General features: G+C 42.4%; 1 protein-coding gene across 4 annotated transcripts; it reads right to left on the bottom strand.

Moving 5' to 3' along the window:
* Positions 1-24: 24 nt before the first annotated feature.
* katnip (katanin interacting protein) lies at positions 25-25,349 on the bottom strand. Of its 4 annotated transcripts, XM_078163697.1 has the most exons (30): positions 25,230-25,343; positions 24,550-24,706; positions 24,291-24,316; positions 21,904-21,992; positions 21,445-21,620; positions 20,901-21,013; positions 20,693-20,794; positions 20,377-20,526; positions 19,887-20,127; positions 19,523-19,654; positions 19,048-19,199; positions 18,010-18,116; positions 17,620-17,716; positions 17,296-17,505; positions 15,381-15,518; positions 13,603-14,464; positions 10,812-11,579; positions 10,508-10,716; positions 10,159-10,237; positions 9,892-10,069; positions 8,859-9,024; positions 8,585-8,745; positions 8,423-8,487; positions 7,596-7,706; positions 5,985-6,124; positions 5,799-5,900; positions 5,548-5,708; positions 4,058-4,084; positions 3,641-3,726; positions 25-1,677 (listed from the first exon to the last, which is right to left on the bottom strand). In XM_078163697.1, exons 7-30 carry the CDS (start codon positions 20,696-20,698, stop codon positions 1,619-1,621), a joined length of 4,407 nt encoding a protein of 1,468 aa, XP_078019823.1. In that variant the 5' UTR covers positions 20,699-20,794; positions 20,901-21,013; positions 21,445-21,620; positions 21,904-21,992; positions 24,291-24,316; positions 24,550-24,706; positions 25,230-25,343; the 3' UTR covers positions 25-1,618. The 4 variants fall into 4 exon arrangements, with proteins under 4 accessions (XP_078019823.1, XP_033467927.1, XP_033467928.1 ...); XM_033612036.2 differs by lacking the exon at positions 24,291-24,316 and having other exon boundaries at positions 24,550-24,667; positions 25,230-25,349; XM_033612037.2 differs by lacking the exon at positions 24,291-24,316 and having other exon boundaries at positions 25,230-25,345.
* Positions 25,350-25,433: the final 84 nt, after the last annotated feature.

Below are 25,433 nucleotides of genomic sequence, written 5' to 3'. Positions count from 1 at the left end.
TTGAGAAAAATGATGGAAGATATATTTTTAAATTTTATTCATTTCAAATAAACCTACATCAAATATACATATTTAATCAAGATTAGAAAAATAATTAAATATTTCAAAACACTACATGTCACACATACAATAATAGCCACCACCCTACGGAGCAGATATACAGAGTAATGACCATCGTTGCTGTTGGACACGCTGAAATTAAATACATAAAACTGCATTTCATATACAATTACTCCCCATTGTGAGCGAGGAGTACGAATTGGTTTATACTGGGGCTCAATGAAGCAGTAAAAACTCCTCCGAACAAAAGTATCTAACATTTTAAGATGATAACAACAGCTACTGCTGAAGAGACTTTCCCATGCAACAAGTTAGTACAGTAAATATTGAATGAATGAATAGTACAACACCGACTACTAAGTATTATAGTGAAGGTAGAATCAGATAAATCCCCTTTTTAAAGATCATTCTTCTCAATCTGAGGTAACGTTAGAGTATTTGCATATTAGAAGTTGCCTGTTACTGAATCTACTCAATCTAATCTGGTATTTTTTTTTATTTCCAACCAAATTTCTAAAACTGCTTTACTGGCTTGAGAAATGTTTGCCTCCATAAAATCTACCTTATATAGCAACTTCCATAAAGGTCACTTGGATTGCAAACAAGTTTTTTTTTTCCTACCTGATGCTAAGCAGAAAAAATATACTGACCTAATTTCGTGAAGCCCAATATGTATTGAAGATTCAAGTGTGGAGTCTGAAGCTTTGTGCAGCTTCAAATTGAAATATACAAAAGTTTGACCTCTGCGCTTTTTTCCAACTACGAGTGTAACCACGTTAGCCTTCGATGTATAAATCTTTCAAAGGTGAAAAGCTGTGGAAGCACTTCCCCAAGTAAAACCATTCGGCTTTGAAATATATCAGCCAACAGATAGAAATCATTAACAGATATAAATTAGTGTCTGCATAGCATAACGATCGGTTGGTGTACTGGTGGTAGTGTTAGTCAGCTCTCAGACCCATTAGGCAAAGAGCTGATCATCTAGGCTCATCAGTGGATACAATTCATTAATAATATCTGTAGCGTTGGCCACATCCTGATGTGAGAGTGTATTCATGTGGCCTTGGAGCTTTTTTTTTTTTTTTTTTTTTAAGTATTTACAAGCCACAAGCAGCATTTAAATATGCAGCACAAAAGTCACAAGTAGCAGCCACAGATATAGTGTTTAGTACTAGGCACAATAATAGGGCTGATAAAATGCAGCCTCACAGGTTTATCCTGGCACTGTGGGAGGGACAACCGGGGCAACCGTACAGTACCTGTTCAGGATAACGTGTGTCTGGGTGGGGAGAAGGGAGTGATCCAACCATAAAGTGGAGTCCTGTGTGTGTGTGTGTGTGTGTGTGTGTGTGTTTGTAAAGCCATTCTTAACTGTGCAAGCTCCGTTCTCTTCACTGTGGACCATGTGAGCCGCTGTTACACACCACGGCTGCTTTGGGTCTTAATGTGAGGGAGGTTTTCAAAAGTCACCCACCAAAAAGTGGGTTTTTAAAGTCAGACACAGTTCCTTCTTTTCACTGGATCCACATCTGTCTGTTCATCTGTCATCGTCTGTCTGTCAGTATCTCCTCTTCCCATGTTTCCCGCCATCAGTCATGCAGGTTTTAGGCCGAAGAGCTGCATTGATGAAGAACAAATAAGCTTTAAATTACTGTAAGAATGAGGGGGTTTTTACACTTGGACTCTGAGCGGTGACTCAGCATTTTTTGCACATATGGGAACACTCCAAGAGAACTCAGACCCCTCTGAGTATGGTTTACTTCAAGTCCACGGTGCGGTTCACTTAACGTGTTGCTCTGTGAACACAAAGTGCTCCAGGTATTTAGCCCTCTAGATCACATGCGATAGCACTGGGATGCCTGAAAAGACAAACGAAGCCACGTTGACCTATAACGCTTACAAGGACGCAGGATGAGGAGTTGTTTGGTCTACAGAAGATACTGCACATCTCCAAATGTGGAATGTAGGACACATTGAACAGCATCAGTCTACAGCACGGAAACGCTAAGGGTTTCCTCCAATTTTAAATGAATCTGAAAGTGAGGGGCTTCATAACGACATTGCAGTGGCAAAGACAAACAACAAAACTACATCAATATATATTATACATAGGCTATAGTGTGAACAGAAAGAGGACTGAGGCCCCACCAGAGCTGAAGTTGACCAGAAAGAGAAGTGAGTCCTCTTTAAAATGAAGTGACAATGTGAACACAAAAAGTCCCTTTACTGTCGATCCACTTTTTGGTGCACTTTAAGAGGACCAAGTTTGGTTTGTTTTAAAAGGACTATATGTGAAAACACCCTTAAACGAACCAAACTCAGTCCTCTTTAAGTGGAGCAACAGAGAGGGACTTTTGCTCTGACGGGGCCTCACCCTTCTTTCTGTTCATACTTCACTTTCAATAAAAGTTTAATTACCAGTGTTGGGGGTAACGCCTTACAGTAACACATTACGTTGTAGCAGTAATGAAGTGATATAACGTCTTAACAACAGGATTTCAGGTAGTATTATTATATTTAAAATGTCACAGAATGCGTTACCACCTGAAACAAGCTATTGGTTTTTTTTTTCATTCATCCACACTGCTCCACTTCTGCCAGTGCGAAAAATATCCCCTGAAGGTTATTGTGTCCTGTCATGTCATTACAGACTTAATTCCAGAGGGGTGCAGGTGATCAGTACGTCTGAGTCATGCCGTACTGTGCGCAACAGTGTTTTAATTCATACATCTATGGAATCTAAAACGTATCCTGTTTTGCTTTTGCATCCTAAGGCTGCTCAAAAGCAGCAGGGAAAATAAGCTGGCCTCCAGTTTGTTTTTTCCTCGTCAGGTGATCAAAACACCTGGGTGATGCAACCCAATGTGCCTCAGCATGCTGGATGTTTTTCCATCCACATTCCCTGTGCACACCCTCCTGCTCTTGTGCATAACTCTCTCTGGTGCTGCTGTAGCTGACTGGCACACCAGGAACCAACAGCTGTATTAATATGTACTCGTCACAGTGACTTACTCTCGCGCCAATCCATTTGATGTCCTAACCTCAGCATTTGTCTCTTGTGTTTCATATTACAGGCCTACAAATATTAATCCATATCTCATAATAGATCAGACTTTGATCCTCTGCCTGTCCATCTCAGTGACCAAGGGTATCCGTTTATTTAAAAGGGTCTGGGCAATTGTTCTATATCATCGTACTATTATTAATATAAGCAGGTGATTTTAATACAAAGTGGAAAACTGAAGCGTTTCTCTGCATTTAAGTGACAGTTCCAGTTTGATTCGTTTTTCGTTCCATATCTGAAGAAGAGCAGTAGTTTCTTTGACCACCTCCCAAGGAGGTCTGAGTATGGAGGAGGTCTGAGTACGGTTCGTTTCAGAGGGCTCTGAGTTCTTCTGGTTCGTCCACACATGCACAAAAAAAACAAAGCTGACTCATTGCTCTGACTTTGTTTAGAGCGTTAAAGGGGACCAAGTGTGAAAACACCCATATATTAAAATCTGACTCATTCATTTTACTGATAGATGATTCCCATATTTATGTGCGCATACTTCCAAGTCCAGTAGTTTCCCCGACTCACCTGGATCTGCTGTCTGCTTCTTCTTGTTGTGATGGACTATCTGATTCTCATTGGTCATCTTCACATCCTGGTCCTCCACATAATTACTGCAACACAGTGAGAAAATGAACACAGCAGATACGTGTGAGCAAATGGGCTATGCTTGTAATAAACTGGGAACAGGGAACGACACAAAATGGAGGGCTGACTGATAACAAAGCTTGAAGCCGGCAGGTCCAGGCCTTGAGACCAAAAATGGAGCTGGAGATGTGACGATGGGAAGAAAAAGGGAGAGAAGGGGCATCACAAGTCAAGCGTGTGGTAAGGAGGGTGTGGAATGGCTGGGGGACATTTGAGGGCACTGGAGGAATCTTCAATAACAGAGATCGACCACAGGGAGGTGCTGACACAGGGCTTTTCACAGGCTCTGTTACTCACTGTTGGTGGTGTCTGCTGCCACGGGGGCTGAAGTGGAGAAGAGCACATCTCTGTTCAAAACAACTCACCACCTGGGTTGAATCTAACCTTCTTTGTCAGTCCATTAGTCTCTGTTTTAGAATTTAGGTTGAAAATCAAATGGCTTTGAATCTATTCACAGGTAATAACTCATCTGATTATGACTATTTGATGCTGAACTTTACATTCAATTTGCAAAATTTAGGTAAACAATGTGCAACATAACTGAAAGGTGACGTGTATGACACTTTTTTGATAAAGCTGCAGATACTTTTTTTGTTGTTGTACACCCTAGCATTAATTTTGTTAACCAAAGATATGAATAATATGATTGCCAACGACGAGTGAGACAAGACAATAATGAAACAGCAAAGATGTTATTAAACACTAACTGTGACTACGTCAGCATGCAATATTGTGGATGAAAAAGACGAGACTAAAATGGCATTTAAATGAAAAAATAAAATCTCCCTTTATTTTCGTTGACAAAAAAAGGGAAGATGAAATATTTTAGACTGTTTTCTTTTGCAATGCAGCAGTTCTCCTTTCTGTACCACACACACCAGTTTCTTGTCCTTTGCTATGTGCCATATAAGGACTTCACAAAGGACTCGGAGGAACTTACCTACTTAAATTCAAGTTAATAAACAGGGCTTGAGATAAAAAAACAAGGTGATTGGGTGATTTGGGCCTATTATTGTTACAATGAGGCTAAGAAAAAAATGCATTGCTTTATTCCAAGTATGGATGTATTCCTTAAATTGATACCCTCAGACCTGAATGTAAAAATCTAAAAAATCCAACACAATCTGAAGACTGAAAAAGACTAAAACGTCAACAGTTTTCTTTGACTAAAAATACATTAAAATATTTATGGTTGTCTTTGACTAAGGCCGAGTCTACACGTACATGGATACTTTTTGAAAGTGGATTTTTTCGTCCTTTGTTCTTTGAAAAAATCCTGTCCACATAAGCACTGACATAGGAAAATCTCTTTCCAAATGAAAACGCAAAATTAAAGCGCTTTCCAGAGCATGCCAAACCAACAGGCAGTGATAAAACCTTAACCCTAAAGCCAAGTTTAGAAGAAGAAAATAGTGGTGATCAGAACCCAGACAAAAAGGCTATTAGCAGAAGGATAACTAAGGTAGTGACCTCTGTCGAGCATTCTGACACCTTTGGTCTTCAATATAGTGGAAGAGTAACTGTACATTTATATGTAAACATGTAATAAGTCTCATTTTAAAAGTTTCATTTTCAGTGACCTAAACTGCAGTCTGCATGTGGATAAAAGACCCAAACATAATTTAGTCTACATTTTCAACTCAAACTTGACTAAAAGAAAACAGGATGAGGTTAACTAAATATGCTAAAATCCAACAGGACTAAGACTAAGAAAATGTTGACAAATTAACACTAGTACAACCAATCAGCCATGAAACCAAGTAGTCAGTCATATATCTGCAAGGTACCTGATGACGGTGTTCCTCTCACGGTGTGCGATGTAGGCATTGTCTGTGAACAGGATGGTGTGGTAGGGCACCACTGGGTCACAGGTAGGCAGAATGCCTCGTGCCACATGGCTTACACTGTCCAAGATGCCGTTATACACCAGGAGGTCGTCCACCAGCAGCTGTGCACACACAGAGACATGCAGATTTCTGCTTGATGTCCAAGTGTAAAGAAAAAGCGACAGCCCAGCCCACAGCAGACAGAGGCTTACCCCAAACTCCTTCACTCCTCTTTGTGGTGTCTTTGAGTAGTTCCACAATTTGATCATGGACACCGTCATTGGCTGATCGAAGATGATATACACACGGTTCACCTGTGAAGAAACAAGCGATGCACTTACACACGTGCTGAAAAGACTCTCCTTTGAGTGTGAATGCGCTTTCTTTCAGAGCCTCACCAGACCAGGCAGCACCGGGGCTAACCACATATGTCCTCCATCGTGGGTACTGTTGAATCCATCTATTAATTTGTCTGGAGTCCTCACATCACCGCTCACATTGTCCAGTACATTCACACTGTCTGGAAAAGCAGCAATGTCTGGTGGACATAATGTTGAGGTCCAGACACAAATTTAATACTCCTTCAACAGCTGGTATTAATTTACTGCCTTAAGCCCTGATCAGACAGAGTGGGTCTTAAAGCTTGCTGCGTCATTTTTAAATTGTTGCCAGGCAACCAAATCACCTGTCCTTATCTATCCTCATCTTATACTGCTATTTTGCTGTGAAGTAAACTCACAGATCTGTCTGGCGCTAGGCAGTTGCTCTGGCTCTGAATGAGGGCGAGAGGGAGAAGGGGAAATCACATGGAATCCCACCGGCTGAATGATGGTTGGTTCAAAGCTAAGTGAAGGATGAGTCAGGGACAGTTTGACAACCTGCTGTCAATCATCAAGCCTAAGTATGGTTGGTATAATGTAAAATGAAAATAGTCAAGGCTACAATTTGTTCCAATATGTCTTATAGCTTGCAACAGTATGCTGCACTTGTTGTCATCGCCACTACAGAAGGCCTGCCTCTCAATTCAAAACGCCGTCAACTTTTTCAACTCGAGGCTTTCAGGGTGCTCCTGCAAAAACGCAAGGTGCAAAGAGAGGAAAAATGTGAGGTGCTCAGCAACGCAAGAGGAGCGAGCTTAACACTTCAATCTCATTGAAAACAATTAGGAAAAGCCGCCGCAGTCTGCTAAAGACGTGCTCTGTCTGATGGGCCAAAGTCAGTTGTTAACTGTATGAGTCCTCTCTGAATCTAATCGAAGCAACACCGATTACGTAGCAGTTTTTAAACTGATTTTAAAATAAGTCTCAGTTTCTGTCCCACATTATCTGAGGTAAAGCCGAATCTCCAACACATACATGATGCAAACTGTGCGGTGATTATCTTTGCTAATCCAAGATTACAATGAGATATAAAGTTGTCACACCTGGAGAAGGACAGATGTTAACTGATACCCTTAATGATGAATAAGCCATTCCATTTTGAATAAGCCCTACCAGTGAGCCAGTATGCACAATACCAGAGCCTGGATTTGGCTTAACGAAGTAGAGTGCAGCCCTTGTAAATGGTATTGCTTACACCTGTGCTCTTCCTGCAGTGACACATTGAAATGTCTGCTGGGAAGAAATGTAGAGTGAATGTAAGGTGCTAGCAGAAATAAACATACATTTTTACGGGAATTTATAAAATTTTGGTGGCACTTACATGACATGAAAAGAAATTTGTAACTTAACTTGTATCAGAATTTCTACAAAAGTATAAATTAGCTACCACCTGACACCAGAGCACAGTGATCTCATGGTATCAGGGTAATATTCATACCTCTAGATGAGAGAATATTCATAAAAGTGTGATTTTAAGCTTTTAGCTATCTAAATTCAAAGGTTACGAATTTACACCACAAATTCTTAACTTTGAAAGTTTATATGGATAAATTCTAGATGGTGAAGAGAATCTAGCTTTGTGAATATAGACGCAAGAAGGCTGATGTATGAACTCATAAGAAAGGATACTGTTGTCACTGAGACTGATCTTCTCATGGTTCTGGTCATAAAATTCGAGGCCGTTGAGGCCGATGTAATACGGGTCTCCCCAGGTTGTTAACAGCTGCAGCTGAAAGATGACTGACAGGTGAAGGTCAAGGAATATATAACATGAAACCCCACGTACAGCACATATCAGACCTGGGCTGTGTCCAAGTCATTCCCTGTTTACTATAATGTCCACGTATTTATGCTCCACTGTTTTATTTGTGTCTGAATTCTTAGTTTGAACTTCATCTCCCTCAAAAATGTAAGTAAGTGGCAAATAAAGTAGTGTAAATGAAAGGGTACAATGCTTTGATGATGATTAATAAGTGTCAGATATCCCACTTTACTGCTCAGTATAGAATAAATTAACAAGTGTTTATTAAACAGGAAGATTTGAATAAGTGAGCGACGGATTGATTTTGGACACAGCCAAACAAACATCAGAACAGATCGTCCATTTGCTATGAATTAATGATGGCACACAGGCTGCCCCACTCTACCTTTTGAGAGAGTAAAAAATAATAATCATTAAAGCAGCACTGGGCTGTTAGCCAGCTGTGACTGTTACACAAAACATGGCTGCATATATGCAAATATCAAAATATCAACCCCATCTGTTACTGGTTTGAACTGACACTTCATCGACCAAACAATTAATCAGTGCATTCATCAATAATGAAGATTTGTAGCAGCCCTAATGCAGGTTGATTAATACTGCCTGAACACACAACTCCAGTCTGTTCACTTGCATATGAACAGTCTGGACAGTGAGTCAGATTTGACAGTAAACACAAAGCATGTCAGGATACAGCCACTAGGCATGATGGGAGCTTCATAGTCCATGCTGGCCTGTTCTTGTTTCTTGGAGCTCCCTCTAAATCACAGGCAAAAACATTATATATTAGGAAAAGCAGTTTTTAAACTTTGGCATGAAAATACCAGTACATGCAAATTAAAATCACAACTCCTACTTCTCCTCTGCACTCTTGTTGTCAGTGGGCGTCTGGAGGAAGTCTATGAAGAGGAGTTCCTGGGCAAAGTCAAAGTGACAGTTGCCTGGTCCTTTCCTGATCAGGAATCCCTCCGGTGGGGAGATGGCGACGTCATCCATGAACACATGGATCACCTTCACCTGAACCAAAGATGTGGAAATTGTTTTTGTTAAATGTAAAAACTTATAACTAATCCATGTACTCTGCTCCTTCACAGTAAACACTGTTAAAGCCTGAGAGAGAAGTTTCTCACCCCTCTGTACGAGTCCTCAGGGGACTTGTTGTAGTTCCAGATTCGGAGTCCAGCGATGGTCTGGGCCTTGTCGAACGTCACGTTCAAGGTGTGAGGATCTCCATAGGAGAAAGGTATCAGCCACATGTGCTGGTCATCAGTGGTAATGTTGTTGCCATTTATAAGCCTGGGCAACAAAAACAGATACTTGAAGACTCCACCAACCATAACAATGATCTGATCTAATGCCACATTTTCACCCCATTCCTCTGTTTTGTTGCTGATGCAAGAATTCAGTGAGTGATGTCGGGGGGGTAGAATCTGCAGTGGAAAACCAAATTTAAGAAAGGACCTGGTACCTAAAGTGTGTCAAGTCGAGTTAAGCACAACCATCCAGTGGAAATGAGGCCTAAAATTCTAGATTTTTCTTGAGAGCAGTGTAGGAGAAGTAAAAGCCTGTGTCCTCATAGCATTTTTTCCTCAGCGCTGGCGTCTTTTTTCAGTTGTTCCCAATGAAGAGAGAGCGTATCCCGCTACATGTGGCCAGCTAGAGAAAAAGTGCTGTGCCCAGCAACTACACCACCTTTTTTGTGCAGCCACTGCCAGTTCTTTTAGTTAAAAATCTCTGAACTTTTCAGAAAGGCACCGGTGACATCACTGCCACTTCTTTAACTCTGCTACTGTCTCCTGTCACAGCAGAGACAGAAAAGCTCATTTTGTGGCTGCAGGTCGGCAGGCGCACAGTGGATGTTCCTGATGAGTGTTATGCTTTCATCACTGTTTTTGACCATGTAGTCAACCCTCTGCTAATGTAGCGTTACGATCTCACTAATGTTAATGTCAAGATATTGTTGTCATAGAGAGAAACCCACACGCATGTCATCATTAACTTTTTTTATAAAGTGCTGGGACGAAGCACTTCCCAGCACCCTGCCACGGTATTTCTGCTGAAGAAAAATGCTGTGTGGACACAGAAACTCAGGGTGTAAAGCGTAAAATATGATGTGGAAATGTATATGCAGAAAGTAGACACATCATACGGTGTCAGACATACTTATCAAGCGTACGCAGGTCGTATTCGTACTCAGGCAGGTCGTTGAGGTCCGCGGGTGAAGCAGCCATCATACTGAGGTCTAAAGGTAAACTCTCTCCATCCTTCCCCACCACCTCCAATCCTGTCAGGCCCATGTAGTGCAAGTCCCCCCAAGTCAACACCAGCTCTAGTCTAAGGCCTGGAGAGCAGGGAGACAGTTACTGTAAGTATCCAAACAGCAAAAAGATACCTAATCATGTGATGACAAGATGCTGATCATCTACTTACACTTTCCAGTGTACATCCCAGGAATATGCTCCATGTTCTCCTCAGACTGGCTCACAGTGGGGTTGAGGTGAAGTTTCAACTGAGACAACACATTAAAAGCATAATTGTGTTACTGTTGCTGGTGTGATACCTAATTTACACGTGGTGCCCGTTATATTGTCAACAAAGTGGGAATGCTGAACACTACTGGCTGCTACACAATGTTTGTCTTTGTTTATTTATCACAGTCACAGCTGAGAATAAGGTGCCCAATTTTACAAGCATTTGACTTCAACATTTAGCACCACCGAAGTTGATAAAAAAAGCACACTTCTTCTATGACAACCTGTATCCACAGAACTGTACTTACGTTGAGGTCTTCCTCTCGGAAGCCAGCCTGTGTGAAGGGTCTTTCCTCTCCCTCTCCATCAGCGGTGCGTGGTCTTTGCAACTCCTCCTCAGCCACCAGGCTCTCGGGACCCTCACCTTCACTGAGGAAGGTTTCATCATAACGAGACATGGCCTCCAGGATCTCATCATCAGTGGTGAACAGGATAGTGTCACCAAATTGGTCCAAATCTGAAGAGACAGCGAGGGAGAAAAAAAAGGAAAAGTTGATCAAAAGTAAGACATAAATCAGCATAAAGTCTTGTGACGCTGTTCTGTTCAGCTACCTCCTGACAGAGTCCCAGAGGCTTTGGCAATCTCGCCCCTGAAGATGCATCTTCCATCAAGCAGCATTTCCACCTCCTTCACCCCTCGGAAGGAGTGAATGCGTGACTTGTTGTAGTTCCACACACGGATCATGGCCACCTGGTTAGGAGCTCCAAAGTCCAGGAAGATGGTGTGGTTACGACCTGGGGTGAATGGTGCTAGCCAAAGATGCATGTCATCCTGGGTACGATTAACGCCATCGATCAAGTTAGTGACCACGCGTGGATCTTTGCCGTATGCAGGGAGAATGTTGATGTCTGGAGGGTCGGCACGGATGTGAGCAGGTCGTAGGGGTTCTCCACTGGAGCTGAACACCTCAAGGCCGTTGAGGCCGACATAGTGGCGATCACCCCAGGTGGACAGGATGTTGATGATCAGCCTTTGGCCCTGCGGCAGCACGGGGATCTCAAATTCGTCCTCCCGCTCCGTAGATGGATCATCATCAGGGCCTTCACATAGTGCACCCTGAGTGGTGAAGGAGGAATGGGGGCTCCTGGGTGCTGTGGAGGGATTGACTGGGACTGAGGGTGGACCACGGCCCTGGCGCTGGAGGAACTCATCAAAGATGTCACCTTCGAAGCCCATGTTGGAGATGCGTCCACGTTGGCATTGGTTGAACTTCGTGAGAGAGTCCCAGGACTCCCTGAGGGTGTCATCCTGTTGGCTGTGCAGCTGCGCCATAGAGCTGCACTGCCTCCTGCTCATGTTCACCAATGACATTGGCTCCTCTGGAAAGTACACAAGGATTACATATTAATCGATAACAAGCCACAAGAAGTAAGATAATCATACCATACACTAAACATCTCATCTGATCCAGATATAAATTTAACAAGAAAAGCGCACTCGGTAGAGCGCAGATCTCTGCCAGGTGTGTCTGGTGGGGGGAACAGTCTGTGTGTCCAGTGTGTATTCATTATAGTATTGAAACAAAGAAGAGTTGAATCTCATTCAGTGGTACCTCCCAGCTTCCCTACAGTCAAGATAGCATCTTAAATAACAAATAACTGTGACTTATTCATCTCATATTGCTTTGGTGAATCATAACCTGCAGGGTATGAAATTAATCTACAGGTGCTCTAGTTCCAAATGAGATCTAATTATTCTATGAATGTCTGCTTTTGAGCCTTGAAAAATGCCAAAATGTGGTCTGCAATAGAGTAGGTAAGGCGTGTTTAAAGCCTAGCTGATAACTGGAAATGCCTTTTTCTATGTGATTTTTGTTGATCACTTGCAGCCTGTACCACTCAGTTAAGAGGAGTGAGGAGCCAGCAGTCAGTCATTGTATAAAATAGAGCGGTCAGTAAAACAGTTTTTTTGAAACCACAAGAGATCCTTCAGCATGTAGTCTTAAATGTGCACAAAAAATATTAAGTTGATAGGTCCAGTAGTATGTGAGATTAGCTGTGGAAAGACAGACAGATGTACACACAGAGTTTTCTTCAAATTTCAATGAAAACGTTTTTTGATCAGTTAAAGAATTAAAAGATGACAAACGTAAATCAGCAGCAGAAAGTATGACTCATTAAACAGCACAAAGGCCAGGACAATAAGCATGGCTTCTACGGAAGGTGCAGTGTAAAAGCTTTCATTTTTCAACTAGTCCAATCACAGGTATCACAAAGTGTTGCATCCAAATTTCTCCAAATGCATGCTCTATGACAGGGGCGTAAAATATATGGCTCATGGGCCAGAACAGGCCCACCAAAGGGTCCAATCTGGCCTGCTGGATGACTCTGCACAACTAATATTGATGCACTTGTGAGGGCAAAGATTGCCAAGTTTCAGGAGCAAGTTACACAGTAAGTCATGTCAAATGCTGCTTCAGATACTTTTCACCCTGACCAGAATACAGTTCTCTAAAAAATACATATTGTGGTCATATTTCTATCTTAACATAGTACTGGTAGAAGCCTATTGCTAAGGCACTGTCAAAATGTTTGATTTGTAAATGGTCTGTAAGGCAGGGAATAAGTTGACCTGCTTTCTCAGTAGCTTTCACTTTACTTTGGTGTTGTGATGCCAGCATTACTACACAGACGTGGAAATGTACGCACATGAGAGTAGAAGACTCACTGAATGTGGAAAAACAGACATTGTCGAAACTGCACTTATTTTTGTTAAGATGCCCCAGGCTGTTCATCATCTGATTTGTAAATGGATGAATGCTTTCAGAATGTACTTGTGCTTCTTTACAGTAAAAGAAAGGGAGACATTTGGAGCTGTTGTTATTTATCGCCTATTCTGCAATGGTTTTACAGGTCCGGCCCAATTGAGATCAAATTGGCCTGTATGTTGCCCATGAACTAAGATGAGTTTGACACCCCTGCTCTTTGTGAAGACTGTCGCAAAACAAATTAACATCTAAAAATGACTTAACAAGGAACACATTAAATAGGGAGCCAGTGATGAGGCAGAGGAACACGATGCTGATAGTACAGCACTGAAGAAAAATAAACAATGAATAAAAAATGCAAAACCTTTAGCTAATGGTTATTTGGGTGCGCAATACCCAACATAATGTTTGATTAGTTTTTCTTATTATTCTTTGTTTGGGATTAATAAATAGATTTAAATAATAAATAAACTGTCATTTTAAACAATTATTAATATGAATGCAGATATGTGATAACTTCCAAGCAACCAAATTGTTATCAATAGGTGAACTGCAGCACAAAGTAAAGCACAAGGGTGAAATAATCACATATAAAGGTGTCCCTTTATGTTTATCATATCTTTAAACATTCCTACCTGTGTTTGACAGCACAGCAGCTCTGAGTTGCTGCTCCTCTTTCTGCCTGGCAGTGACAGCAGTGTTTCGAAATGAGCTCCTGCGTCCACTGATGGGCCGGTCTGACTTTTGCTCGGTGAGCTCCTCCAGCAGGTCGCAGCTCAGGTCCAAAGAATCTGCCTTCCACTGACTCCCGTTCACTGTCCTCTCCATCCCCCGACACACTCGGCCTGGGTTACATGGCAGCTCCGGGAGCATTGAAGAGGATGAGGCTGATGGAGATCTGGGCTCTGCAGAGTGCTGAGGCACCAGCCAGCGGGGCCTCTCCCTGATGGCCTCGCAGCCCTCTGGAGCTCCCCTGCTCAGCGGCTGCAGCCACTGGGGGGCCACGCGAGAGGAGGACGGCTGGGTTGTGACCGTCTGCTCCGTGGGTGCAGGCTGCTCCACCTGCTGCCTGAGAGAGAGGGGCTCCTCTGAGGAAGACAGGTCGAAAGAGTTTCTTTGTGTGGAGGAGCGACGGGCAGAGGATGAAACCCCCACTGATGATGGAGTGATGGGTGGTAGCAGTGTGTGCGCTTTCTCCTGCATGTCTATCATAGCCTGGCCTGCATCTGATGGCTGCGGATTCCAACTGTGGTGGTGCTGGGTGCTGCCGCCCTCCACACCCTTCCTGTCCTCATGGCGCTGGGGGCTGACACCCCGTAGATTGTGTCCTGAAGACACAGGGCTGGAAAACAAGGAGTCTGACACCTGGAAATCCTGGAGGTCGATCGCGGTGCTGTAGTCAAAGACCTGGTTGCCGCAGCCCTTCTCCAGCTCACCCTCAAACACCAATGTGCTGTTAAGGTACAGCTTTATATGCCGTGCACCAATGTCAAGATCCTAAAAAAAAGAAACAGAACTTCAGTTTACCTGAATATACACTCAGGTTCTACTGTTAATATACCAAATGACTTTTGGCAAAATACTAACACATTAAAACTTGAGGATTTGGGTTCAAAATGTATGACAGGACAGTATTGAGCATTTCATATTATATAATATTTTGAGAGCATTTCAATTATAATTTAAGCAAAACAATGCAACCTGAAAATCTAAAAGCCTAAAACCTCCAAAAGTATAGCACTTGAGAAATTCTGTACATTCACTATTTATTCATGTACCTCTATCTCATATGCAGAGTAGAAGCTCTCCAAGCTAGCAGTAATTAGCACTCTCACAGATACAAAGTCATGGCTGCCATGAAGAAATGGCTAAAGCCCAACTAAAATCTGTTTGATCCCCTCGACAGTAAACTACTACAAACCCTGGCTGACCTACAATCTACTCCCCACCGGCAGCTCCTTACCTTCCAAGTTCAAGACATCAAGTAACTCTAGATAGTTGTAGTAGCACAGAGAGAGATACGATGGGGTCTTTATACCCCTCTATGAACAGCAGTGAGGATGAGAGGCAGAAGCCCACGTTTCCACTAACACTAATCCTCTGGGGCTAATCTCTCACTGTTCCACATTTGGACAGTCTGACTGGCAGCTCGGCCAGCCAATGCTAGAAGATTACCACTCCGCTGACGTAACCACGCCGATACAGTCGCCCGTATTACAGTGACAACACACAAGCGTGTTAGACTTATGAGCTCCGGTGCTTCAGACAGCGGAATGAATAATCTCTGAACTCAAGAGGGGGATAAATCAAAAGATTTGTGTAGCGGATTGCACTTGTGTTGAACAAATGTTATCTAACAATTCCACTTCTTATAAACTGTCATGACACATGAGCAAAAATAAAAAGCACATACATTGAGGCTTCTGTTGTAGTTCCATATTTTGATGCGAGATATTCCAAAGTCTGGGGAGCGCTCCGTGTTTCTGATGATGAAGTAGAGCTGGATGGGAGGGTGGAATGGACACGTCCACATGTGACGCTCTTTGGTGGTCTGTCAACCGGAGAGAAAAGACAAAAATCAGCAAATACTTTGTCCATGTAAAATAGTGAGGATAATTCACCCATGTCTAGAGTGACCTTAAAATATACTATGCAGGATTTACCTAAAAAAATGTACAGACTCTTACAGAAGTAATCCCTCTGAATCATCACTTGTGACCCACTAGAACTGTGTGGCAGTGTAACTTTTTATGGCTTGCCTGGGCAGGACTTTTACAGGTATTTGCAGCTCTGTGATTATTTCTGTAAAAAGGTAAAAGGTACTAATCCAAGGGAACCACCAACGGTCATTCATGTATTTATTGATTGATAACTGAGGAAGTAATAAAGGTTTAATCAGCAAGTTATACCATGGCATCTCATCACTCAATAGGACACTACAGACTGTGTGAAACAACGAAGGGAAAAAGAGCTGGGCATTGAAATGACTGAGGACATGTGGCTGAATGCCTGAGAAATACAGTCAACCTCCACTAACTCCCGGACCTGGAGAGACTTCCGCTGGAAAAACCTGATTTGCTTTTTCATCACGCCCAAACAGAAGTCTAAACAAACTAGCACCCAGCTATGCTGCTGGAGGGAATGTGGAGAGATCATGGTTGACCATGCCCATATTTTCTGGTCTTGTCCTTTTATTCAGACTTTCTGGAAGCAAGTAGCAACAATTCATAAAAAGGCCATAAAAAGGCAAGCCCACTGCTAACCTCTTTATTAATATTGTTAAACACTAAAACCTTCTGGAACAGATGACATACTCTATACGACTTCAGAAATAATTCTGAGAAAAAAGGGAGAGAAAATGGTGTGCCTATTTAGCCAATGAGACAGATGTTACATGATTATTGTATGTATCATATATGAAACCTTACTTTAAATTAGGAAAATTAGTCTTGACTCTGTAAACATGACCCATGACCTCATATCTGTCTTTTTTTCTGTGCACTGTTTTTCTTTTTTCTTTTCCTTCTTTCCTAAATGTGAAATGTTCATAAATAAAAAGTATATATGAAAAAAAAAAGATGGCTAGTGTTAGTCTGAAAGAAAAAAATAGAGAGATACAGCCATGCATGTTCGAGCCTTTGTCAAATCCAGACTCAGATGAGACTCAGAAATTCGGCAACTAGCAAACATATCAGAATGGCAAGTATAGTTAGCATCCTTTATTAGTTTATGTTGTTTGTGAGCTTGTTAGCTTGTAACTGGCAGTGGTTGACATAGCATTAATGGTTGTGAAACTCACAATAATATCTGCTACGATGGTTTCAGATTTTTTTGCCAGTGTTGTGTTAAAGTCTGTTTCCCTGTCGATATGTGTTCCCCATGTTAGACAGCGACTGGCTTTCAAATTTTCGATGTACCAAACTAGCTTGCCCGTGGTACCTTTGAATCTCGGATTTAAGGGAACTGCACAGACATCTCCCCCTCAGTAGAGGAATGTGAAGACACCTCTCTCCTTACAAACTTTGCACAGATACAAGTCAGTACAATTTTAATTCAACATTTTAAGGGACATATACATTAGTAAAACACATTTTAAAGTGGAGGGGGGCTTAGGTATTCAAGCTTCAGAGCCTTGATACTTTGCATGCTTTTTACTGTCACGGCCTACTAGGACAATAAAATAGAACAGAGCCATAAATAATGTGTGTGCTTCTCCTGCTATGAAAAGTAAAGACATCTGCTGTGGAAAAGGGTTGACTGTACTTTTAATTCCACCCAAAGGTAATTTGCAGCTGTGATAACGATTAAAAAAATGACCAGAGCCTCACCTTCACCTTTCCGTTGACAAGTGCCCCCAGATTCCCGGGGTAGTCAGCGTTCCTGATGTCCAGGTCATGAGGAGACACGTACAGCTTCTTGTTTCTAAGGCAGAAGAACTGCAACTCAGTCAGCCCGACCTGCAAAGCGTTCCCCCAGTTTGACAGGATCTCCATGGTAACATACAATGCAGGGGTGACCTCTGCCGAGGACAGCCTTCTCTGCAATGAAAGCACAGAACATTTCGCAAGCGCTTCGGTACACTTATGTCTCTATCACACCCAGCAGCATTGGGATTATTCATTCTGAACTGTGAGACAGTGTGACTGACTCACCGGCTGTTTGCTGTAGTCTGTTTTGACACTTTGAGGAATGTTGTAGCTGGGTCCTGCTTCAAGTTTCTCCAAGGCTTTCAGCAGTTTGTGTTGTTGCCTGAACAGAAGGATGACATCCTCAGCACTGCTGCTTAGGCTAAGGTGCCTGTCCTCCATATTAATGGTGAGGAATGGCTGAGCGCTGTGGTGTCTATGCCAATAAATAACTCCTCAAGGTCAGAGGGTGTACACACCATAAATTTCTATTTGTATTAGTTTCTACAGAACACCATAATGTTTGTTCTAACACTAAAGGATGTACATGATTACCATGAGTACTCTGTGTCCTTATATCCCTCATAATGTGTACAAAGTATCTGTGTATCTAGGTGCCATATTCTATGAGCATACCCAGGGCCCATAAGCGTGATTCTTTGCATGGCCACAGTGACACCGTTCTCATCCTTGTCGTGGCTGTTGTGGCGCACTAAGCCATTCATCACCTGGTGTCCCCTGCCCTGGATGAAGAGGAAGCAAGATAGAAGAGTCAGAGGTACATAAGCTTTAAGGGCAAAGTTTACATGTAAGCAAACCCCAGAAGAGCTTTCACTGTATTAAAATCACACGCAGTACATGTTCACAATGAAAAATATCAGGTCATAATAGTGTTGATAGTCTAGATCAGCATAACTAGAATTACAGCCTCACCATTGTATGCCTCCGTGAACCACTCACATTGCACTTAAGAGTTTATATCTATGTCTGTGGAAACATAAATGCTTCACACACATCTCCCCCTCAAGGTGGGTACCCAAGATTAGAGTGACCAATATCTGACCTCTTCCGTCCCTGAGTTATGACGTTGAATAATTGCAAGAAAAGTGTTTTTGCATAACATTATGATGTCACAGTGAAGCTAACCTTTGTCCTTTTGGATATATAACGTCATTATTTCATTTTTATATTCTATTAGTGTGTCAAATTTTGTCATAATTAGCGCATTAATTCGAGTTATTCATGTTTCGTAAGGTCACAGTGACCTTGACCTTCGATCTTTGACCATCAAATTCTATTCAGTTTATTGTTGAGTCCAAGTGGACATTTGTACCAAATCTGAGAGACTCCCTCAAAGCTCTCCCTCAGATATTGCGTTTATGAGAATAAAACGGATGGGAGGTCATACTGACCTTGACCTTTGACCACTAAAATGTAATCAGTTTATCATTAAATGCAAATGAACGTTTGTGCCAAGTTTGAAAAAATTCCCTTAAGGTGTTCTTGAAATATCGCATTCACAAGAGTGGGGCAGATGGATAGACGGATGGACAGGCAGACAATCCAAAAACATAATGCCTCTCGTCATGGCTATGGCCTGTGTGGACGCATGAAACAACTCTTAACAGTAAAAGAAAAGGTGGCCTAAATAGAGTAGAGGTAGGACAGACTGACCGTGTTTCGGCTAAAGAGCTCAGGACTCTGCAGCGGGTCGTTCTCTCTCTGGATGGCCTGGCGCACACTGCATGCCATCTCCTCCGGGTCTCGCTCCTCAAAAGAAGCCTTCCTGGCTGCTGACAGAGGCCTCCCCACCTGACTCCTTGGCCCTGAAGCAAGAAGCACAAATCTTTTAAAGAGCAGCCATGCACAATGCTATCTAACAGATCTATCTGCAGAAATGTTTTCTCCTCATGTTTTTATTTCACAAGAGTGAACAATAATCAGCAACCACCAATGGGTGAACATAAAAACAACAACAGCATACTGAGTATCATCGTGAGCCCCATCCCCTCCCTCACCCCCAGAGACACATTTTTTTAAAAGGGCTCTAAAAAGGGAGTCATTCCAAAACGGAAAATTTGCAATTTGGATACTTTAAATTTCAAAGCTTGTTAATCATGAACTGATTTAAAAATGTTGAAAGACTTACTCTGACTATTCCAGCTGTCTTTGGAAGGTGGTCTATCTAATGTTTTGCTTTTCACCAACATAGGCTTGGTAGGTATAAAGGCGTCAGTGTTTTCTTTCCTTTTTGCAGACAGAGAGCGTTCAATCTTACGACCTGGAACACACATTAGGAAGATATTGTGAGTTTAAAGGTATAACAGGGTTGTTGGCTGGCTAACACAACACTTGAGCTGTGCACAGACAGCTAATGTAGTTGCCTATTCTCCCCATGTGTACAGGTCAATGCTGATGAAGCAGATAGGGATATGAAACCACTCTGGGCAATTAAGACTCACCCTAAAAATCAATATCAAATTTACATATCAAAGTGGATGATGAAAGCCTACCTTTAGGTGAGGGTCCAAAGTCCAGGACAATGAGGTTTGTTGAGTCGAAATGGCTATGGGAGCCGCTGGGCCGAGGGTTGGAGGAGGACTTGGAGGACGAGAGAGGCAGCCCCAGTTCATCCAGACTCTCAGTGCTCTCCTCCCTCTCGATCTGCTCCTCCACCCACTCCTCATCCGACTCCTCCCCTGCTGAGTCGCGGCTGCTTCGCCGCATGCTAACCTCCAGGCTGCGACGCAGAACCTGGTTTACAAAGGTCAGCGTTTATGTATGCATCCATGCACGCGGTCATCAGTGTAAGGACTCACAGGCAGAGACGCACACACATGCACGCTGACAGTTTAAGCACTGCCTTGATTTGTGTGACGACCACTGAAAAACCATCATAAATTAACACCCAGGAGCACGAAACAAATTCAGATGATTCACTACATCTCATGCCATCTTGACAAGATGAAACAAGACAGTGTGCATATTTCTTTTTCTGCTCACCTTCACTTCTTCAAGGTTGAGAAGGACCTTCTCATTGTGCTCCTGATTTGCTTGGTTTCCTTGGCTTTCATGCCTAGAGCTGAAGGAGCGCGACACCTTGCAGGTGGCCCTTGGGGAGCAGGGACTATGAGGCGAGCGCGGACTGGAGCTCTGTATGAAACATGGTGATTGGATTAAGGGGGAAATGGCAGAGATGGAGAGATGCTAAGTAGTACAGACAGCTGCATCTGACACATAGCCCCTCCCCTAAAAAAACACCCACACCCACACACACAGACACACAGGCTTAGTAGGCATTGTCATGTCTTCACTCTACCTCCATGTCTATGCTTTCATAGGGCTCAAAATCCTCAGAGTAGCGCTTTTCTGGGGAGATGTACAAACTTGTTCCTTCCTCTGTTCGAATTCTGACAGAATCCTGCACACATGACATAAGAGGACATTTTTAATATGTGCAATATCACAGGAAAATGTTTATTTTTAATGCACCACAATCAAAGATTAATATATTAAGAAGCCTCTACCTTGACCCATTCTTTCCTCTGGACCTTTCCTGGGGCAGTGTGGCTCCTCTTCCTGTAGGTTTGCTCTAGATTATCTTCGGTAAACTGGTGGGCGCTTCGACAGACATCTGCCGCTGATTAACAGCACAGAAAGGAACATGAGCAGCTTGCAGCAGACTATTGCCTCAGAGGAGAAGGAACACACAGTCACATACGCAGATGGTCCACAACACATAAAGGGAAGAACGGAAAACTGGCTGCCAGCTACAACTGTCACTATCATTTATTCACTGGGACTGGGCATGAGATCATACCATGCAAACTACCAGCTGAGGAGTGGTGGCTATTAGCTTGTGCTCCATATGGTCTGAAGATGACAGAAGCAACAAAAAATATGTGTATTAGGAGTATGAGGTGGCGCCTTCCGTTCAGTGTATGAATGACTGAATACTCGAGAACAATGTTTTACTCCCTGCACAACAGAGGTAAAAAAATAATGAGGTCTTACATAAGACTTTTTGCTTCTGAGTGTCTGTAGGTTTATTTTTGTCCGGCAGCAGCATACCTGCTGTACGTGCAGGCCTCCAAGCAGGTGGGGAGGCAACACACTTGTGGCTGGACCTCTTGGGCTGCTTCCTATTGGCTTCAGCATTGGCTCCGTTAAGATAAATGGAAAAACCTTGCTCAAGCTTTTCCAACTCAATTTCCCTGGGGTCTTTGACTTTAAGGCGCTTTAGGATCCTGAGAAGCAAAGAAAACTGGTGACTACCTCTACAATTGTGCATAAAAATCTTGTACTGTAGTGTATCAACTGGTTGAGATGGCTAAGAGCAAGATGCAGGACACATTTTCAAGCTCTTCTGACCTCCACTCTTCAACATTTCACACACTAATTTAGTGTATCTCAAAGCAAGGAACCAATCAGTGCTCCTATTAGGCAGCACTGAAAGTCGTGGAGGGGTTGTGTATCACCTCTGTGAAATCTAATCCTATCTTTCCCCAGCAGCCTGTGCTCACACTTCACCTGTTTTTGTGCTGGAGGGCGATTAAATATTCATCCAGAGTGTCGTCCACAGTAGAGGCCAGCTTCTCTCCTTGGCACGTCTCTCTCTCCTTAAAGAAACCCCCCCCCCGACACACACACACACACGCACACGATGCAGAGTCAGAAAAGCCTACATCAGCTATTTGAGGGACACAGACTGTCACTATATACCTCATTGTTGCACAAGTACTGACAATCACAGACTACGATAATTATCCACTCTATTCTGTACATCACAAAATTTAGGCAAACAACTTGCTCCTTCAGTCTTGAGTAAACAAAGCATCAATACAGCACATGCAGTGTGTCACAATGTCTTCTGCACATGGTAAATAGACAAAACATTTCTGTTTGCAATGTGGTAGGGTCTAGTGCAGTAACTAATGATTATTTTTGCCCACTGTTTTCTCGGTTAATTGTTCAGTCAATAAAATGTCAGAAAAAAGCGAAAAATATCCTGTGTAATTTTCCAGAGCCCAAGGTCACGTCATAAAAAGTATGTTTTGTCCGATCAACAGCCCAAAAATCCCAAGCTATTGAGTTTATTATCATGTATGACAAAGAAAAGCATCAAATTGTCACATTTAAGAAGCGTGAAACCAGCAAATGTTTAGCATTTTGCTTAAAAAATTACTAAAACAATTACTCAATTATCAAAATAGTTGGCAATTTGAATAATTGATTAATCAGTAAATTGTTGCAGCTCTAGTTGGGTCTTCAGTGCAAATGTGCCCATTCAATCATCTTATAGTACAAGGGTGGTGCTACAACCAAAACACATTCAGTCAGTGTCAGTCCTGAGGTTACAAATGATGCGTCAAAAATATTTTTTGTGGGCCCTGAATAAGAACTATCACTTTAACACCATTGCAGACCTTAACATTGGTGGAGTCCAGGTGCATCCATCTGTAAACAGTCTAATATTTTTCACACTAACTCTGCTGAATAATACACCATTTGTCTCATGATGATTTCAGCGCTAACTGAAAAAGACAGTTTGTGTGTGGACATGCTACGATGATAATGATTTTGGGATCATGGCAATATCTAGTTAAAGGGACAGCTCACCCCACAATCAAAAATACATATTTTTCCCTTCACCTGTAGTGATATTTATCAATCTAGATTCCTTTAGGATGAGTTGCTGAGTGTTGGAGATGGCGGTAGAGATGTCTGACTTCTCTTTTGTATAATATAACTAGATGCAAGTAGAATTCCTTTTGTACGGTGATACACTTGGTGGGTGTAGTTTAGTGGAGGGAAGATAGTTCCTACATGAAACTGCTCACAACAAGGTCTGTGGATTATCACGAGTAACCAGGTCATGATTTCTGGAAAGAGACACTGCTGTTGAGCTATTCAAATGTACTTTTTGGCTTGGGAGTGCCATCTAAATCAATCTAAATCAAATCAAATCAATTTTATTTATATAGCACATTTAAAAACATCTGGAGTTGACCATAGTGCTGTACAAATCAAGTTTCTGTTAAATCTAGTTGTATTGTATTTGAGAGAGGGCAGACAGCTCTACAGCCGATAACTCAAAACAGTCTAGATTGGTAAATAGCACAACAGGTGAGATGAAAAATATGTATTTTTGGTTTTGGGGTGAACTGTCTCTTTTTTTCCACAGGCATGCAGACTTTCAATTTTGAGATGAGGTGGTGAATAGTGATCAAAGCAAAAGGGCCTGGCACTGCTGAAAATATGCACACACTGAGGGGAAACTACTGACTCAGCATGGGCTGAGATCCCTGTGGAGTAACTCCAACACTTTTATGAATCCATGCCATGTCAAATTCATGCTCATCTTCAAAGGGTGGTGCTGCCCTGTTCTCACTAGGTGTGAGCACAACAGTGGTTACAGAGTGACTGGAACATGAGCTATTACATCTCGCAATAATGTGTCCATGCATAATACATTGAGCAGAGCCCTTTCAAAGAAACTAACACTGACATGACATGTCACAAATCTATGGTGTGCGCTGTCACTTACAATGCCATGAACAACTGTACATTCAAATCCTTGTTTGACAGGATTATTTATTTGAAAAAACACATCTATCACATGAACTTCTATCCCAAAGTGAGGGTCCAGCAGAGGGGTCTCCAATCCACACAATATGAATTTTGTTCAGACATCGGTGGACTCAATTTAAATTAAATTCTCCTCATTAAAACATCATGTATCTGCCTGCTTTAGTACTAAAATGCTGGCCCTGACCCTCCCCTAGTGGCAAATGAGAAAGATAACGTGTCTTGGAAGGAGCATCAATTGTCTGCATAACACGGTCACCTAAAGCTCATGCCATTCATTTATTTCAAATCATCATGCAAGACAAGCAGAGAAATCACAAAGCCCTTACTTAATCTCTACAAGTCAACTAAGCATCTGTCAATGTCAGGAGCAGAGGAGAAGCCAAGAGGATTGAAGGAAGAACAGAGAGTACTTGTTAGTGACAGCACAGAGAAACAGAGAGGCTGTAAAATATGACATGCATCTTTGCGATCAATGCCATGAAAACTGAACAGCTTCTTCACAGTGTCTCATGTCGAGTTAAAATGACAGATGATGTGAAGTTGAATCTGACAGAGCAGATGTGCCGTTACATAAAACGATCTTACCTCGTTATCCATTGTGTGGCTGCAGATGATGCTGATCACATAACCCTATCCCATATTTAGGAGAGGGCCGATGATTCTCCACAAACACCATTGAAATCTGGGTTGTGTTTGATTACAACTGCAGGAGGGGGAACACAGATGAGAACCCCAAGGTTACCTGTGACATGAAACCTAAATTACACTGAATGTAGTTGGTTGAAAATGTCGCCCCACCCTGTGTACGATTCAGCTGGACACAAACATAATATCCGTTGTTTCCAAGCCAAACCTTACCCGTGTTATCATAACCGGGATTTCGCCAAAGATAACGTTACGTTAATCTGACTACCCGCGCGAGGAGCTGACAGATGTGTTAACGTTTGCCAACTATATTGATTTATAAGGCATTAAACACGGAAGATACTTCTGACTGTGTTAACAAAACACGGCGAGGTAACGTTTTTTTGCCACTTAACATTACCATGACGGGTTAACGGTTAACTCTTGTCCTGCGGTTAGCGGCATAAACATGTTAGCTAGCAGCCCAACAACTCAGTTAGCATCGACGCTAACAACAAACACAAGCTAGCTAGTTAGCATTAGCATCTATTTGGTTAACATTCACTGACACAAAACAAGCTTTTGCTCTCTTATTATCGTTCATACTTTACTCTTCTTCTAAATATTACAAAGCTACTTACAGTCCCCGTGAAAAGGTACTTTGTTAGCCATTAGCTTTGAAACTAACGGGCTTCTCTGTGTTTTCTCATGTGCCCAGTGTGTAGTGTTGGTTGGTAACCAGCTGTCCACCAATGGTGAGAGCCGCATCAGTGTCAGACACGCCCCCAACCTGTCCTCTCTCCTCCTGCTGCTGCTCTCACATCCAGACAAGCCTCCACAAAACC

The sequence above is a fragment of the Epinephelus lanceolatus genome, chromosome 21 (genome assembly GCF_041903045.1).
Source record: "Epinephelus lanceolatus isolate andai-2023 chromosome 21, ASM4190304v1, whole genome shotgun sequence".
NCBI lineage: Eukaryota > Metazoa > Chordata > Actinopteri > Perciformes > Serranidae > Epinephelus > Epinephelus lanceolatus.
The sequence above is the reverse complement of the archived record's forward strand: the minus strand, read 5'-3'. Positions and strand labels throughout refer to the sequence as shown.

Bases quoted from the DNA above. Each gene is read 5' to 3' on its own strand.
- katnip (XM_033612036.2), bottom strand. The intron at 20,527-20,692 runs GTAGAGTGAAGA...TGTTTCATACAG, and splicing joins ATGAAAGCATAGACATGGAG to AGCTCCAGTCCGCGCTCGCC. The intron at 18,117-19,047 runs GTCAGTCTGTCC...CTCTTCATCCAG, and splicing joins AGCTCTTTAGCCGAAACACG to GGCAGGGGACACCAGGTGAT.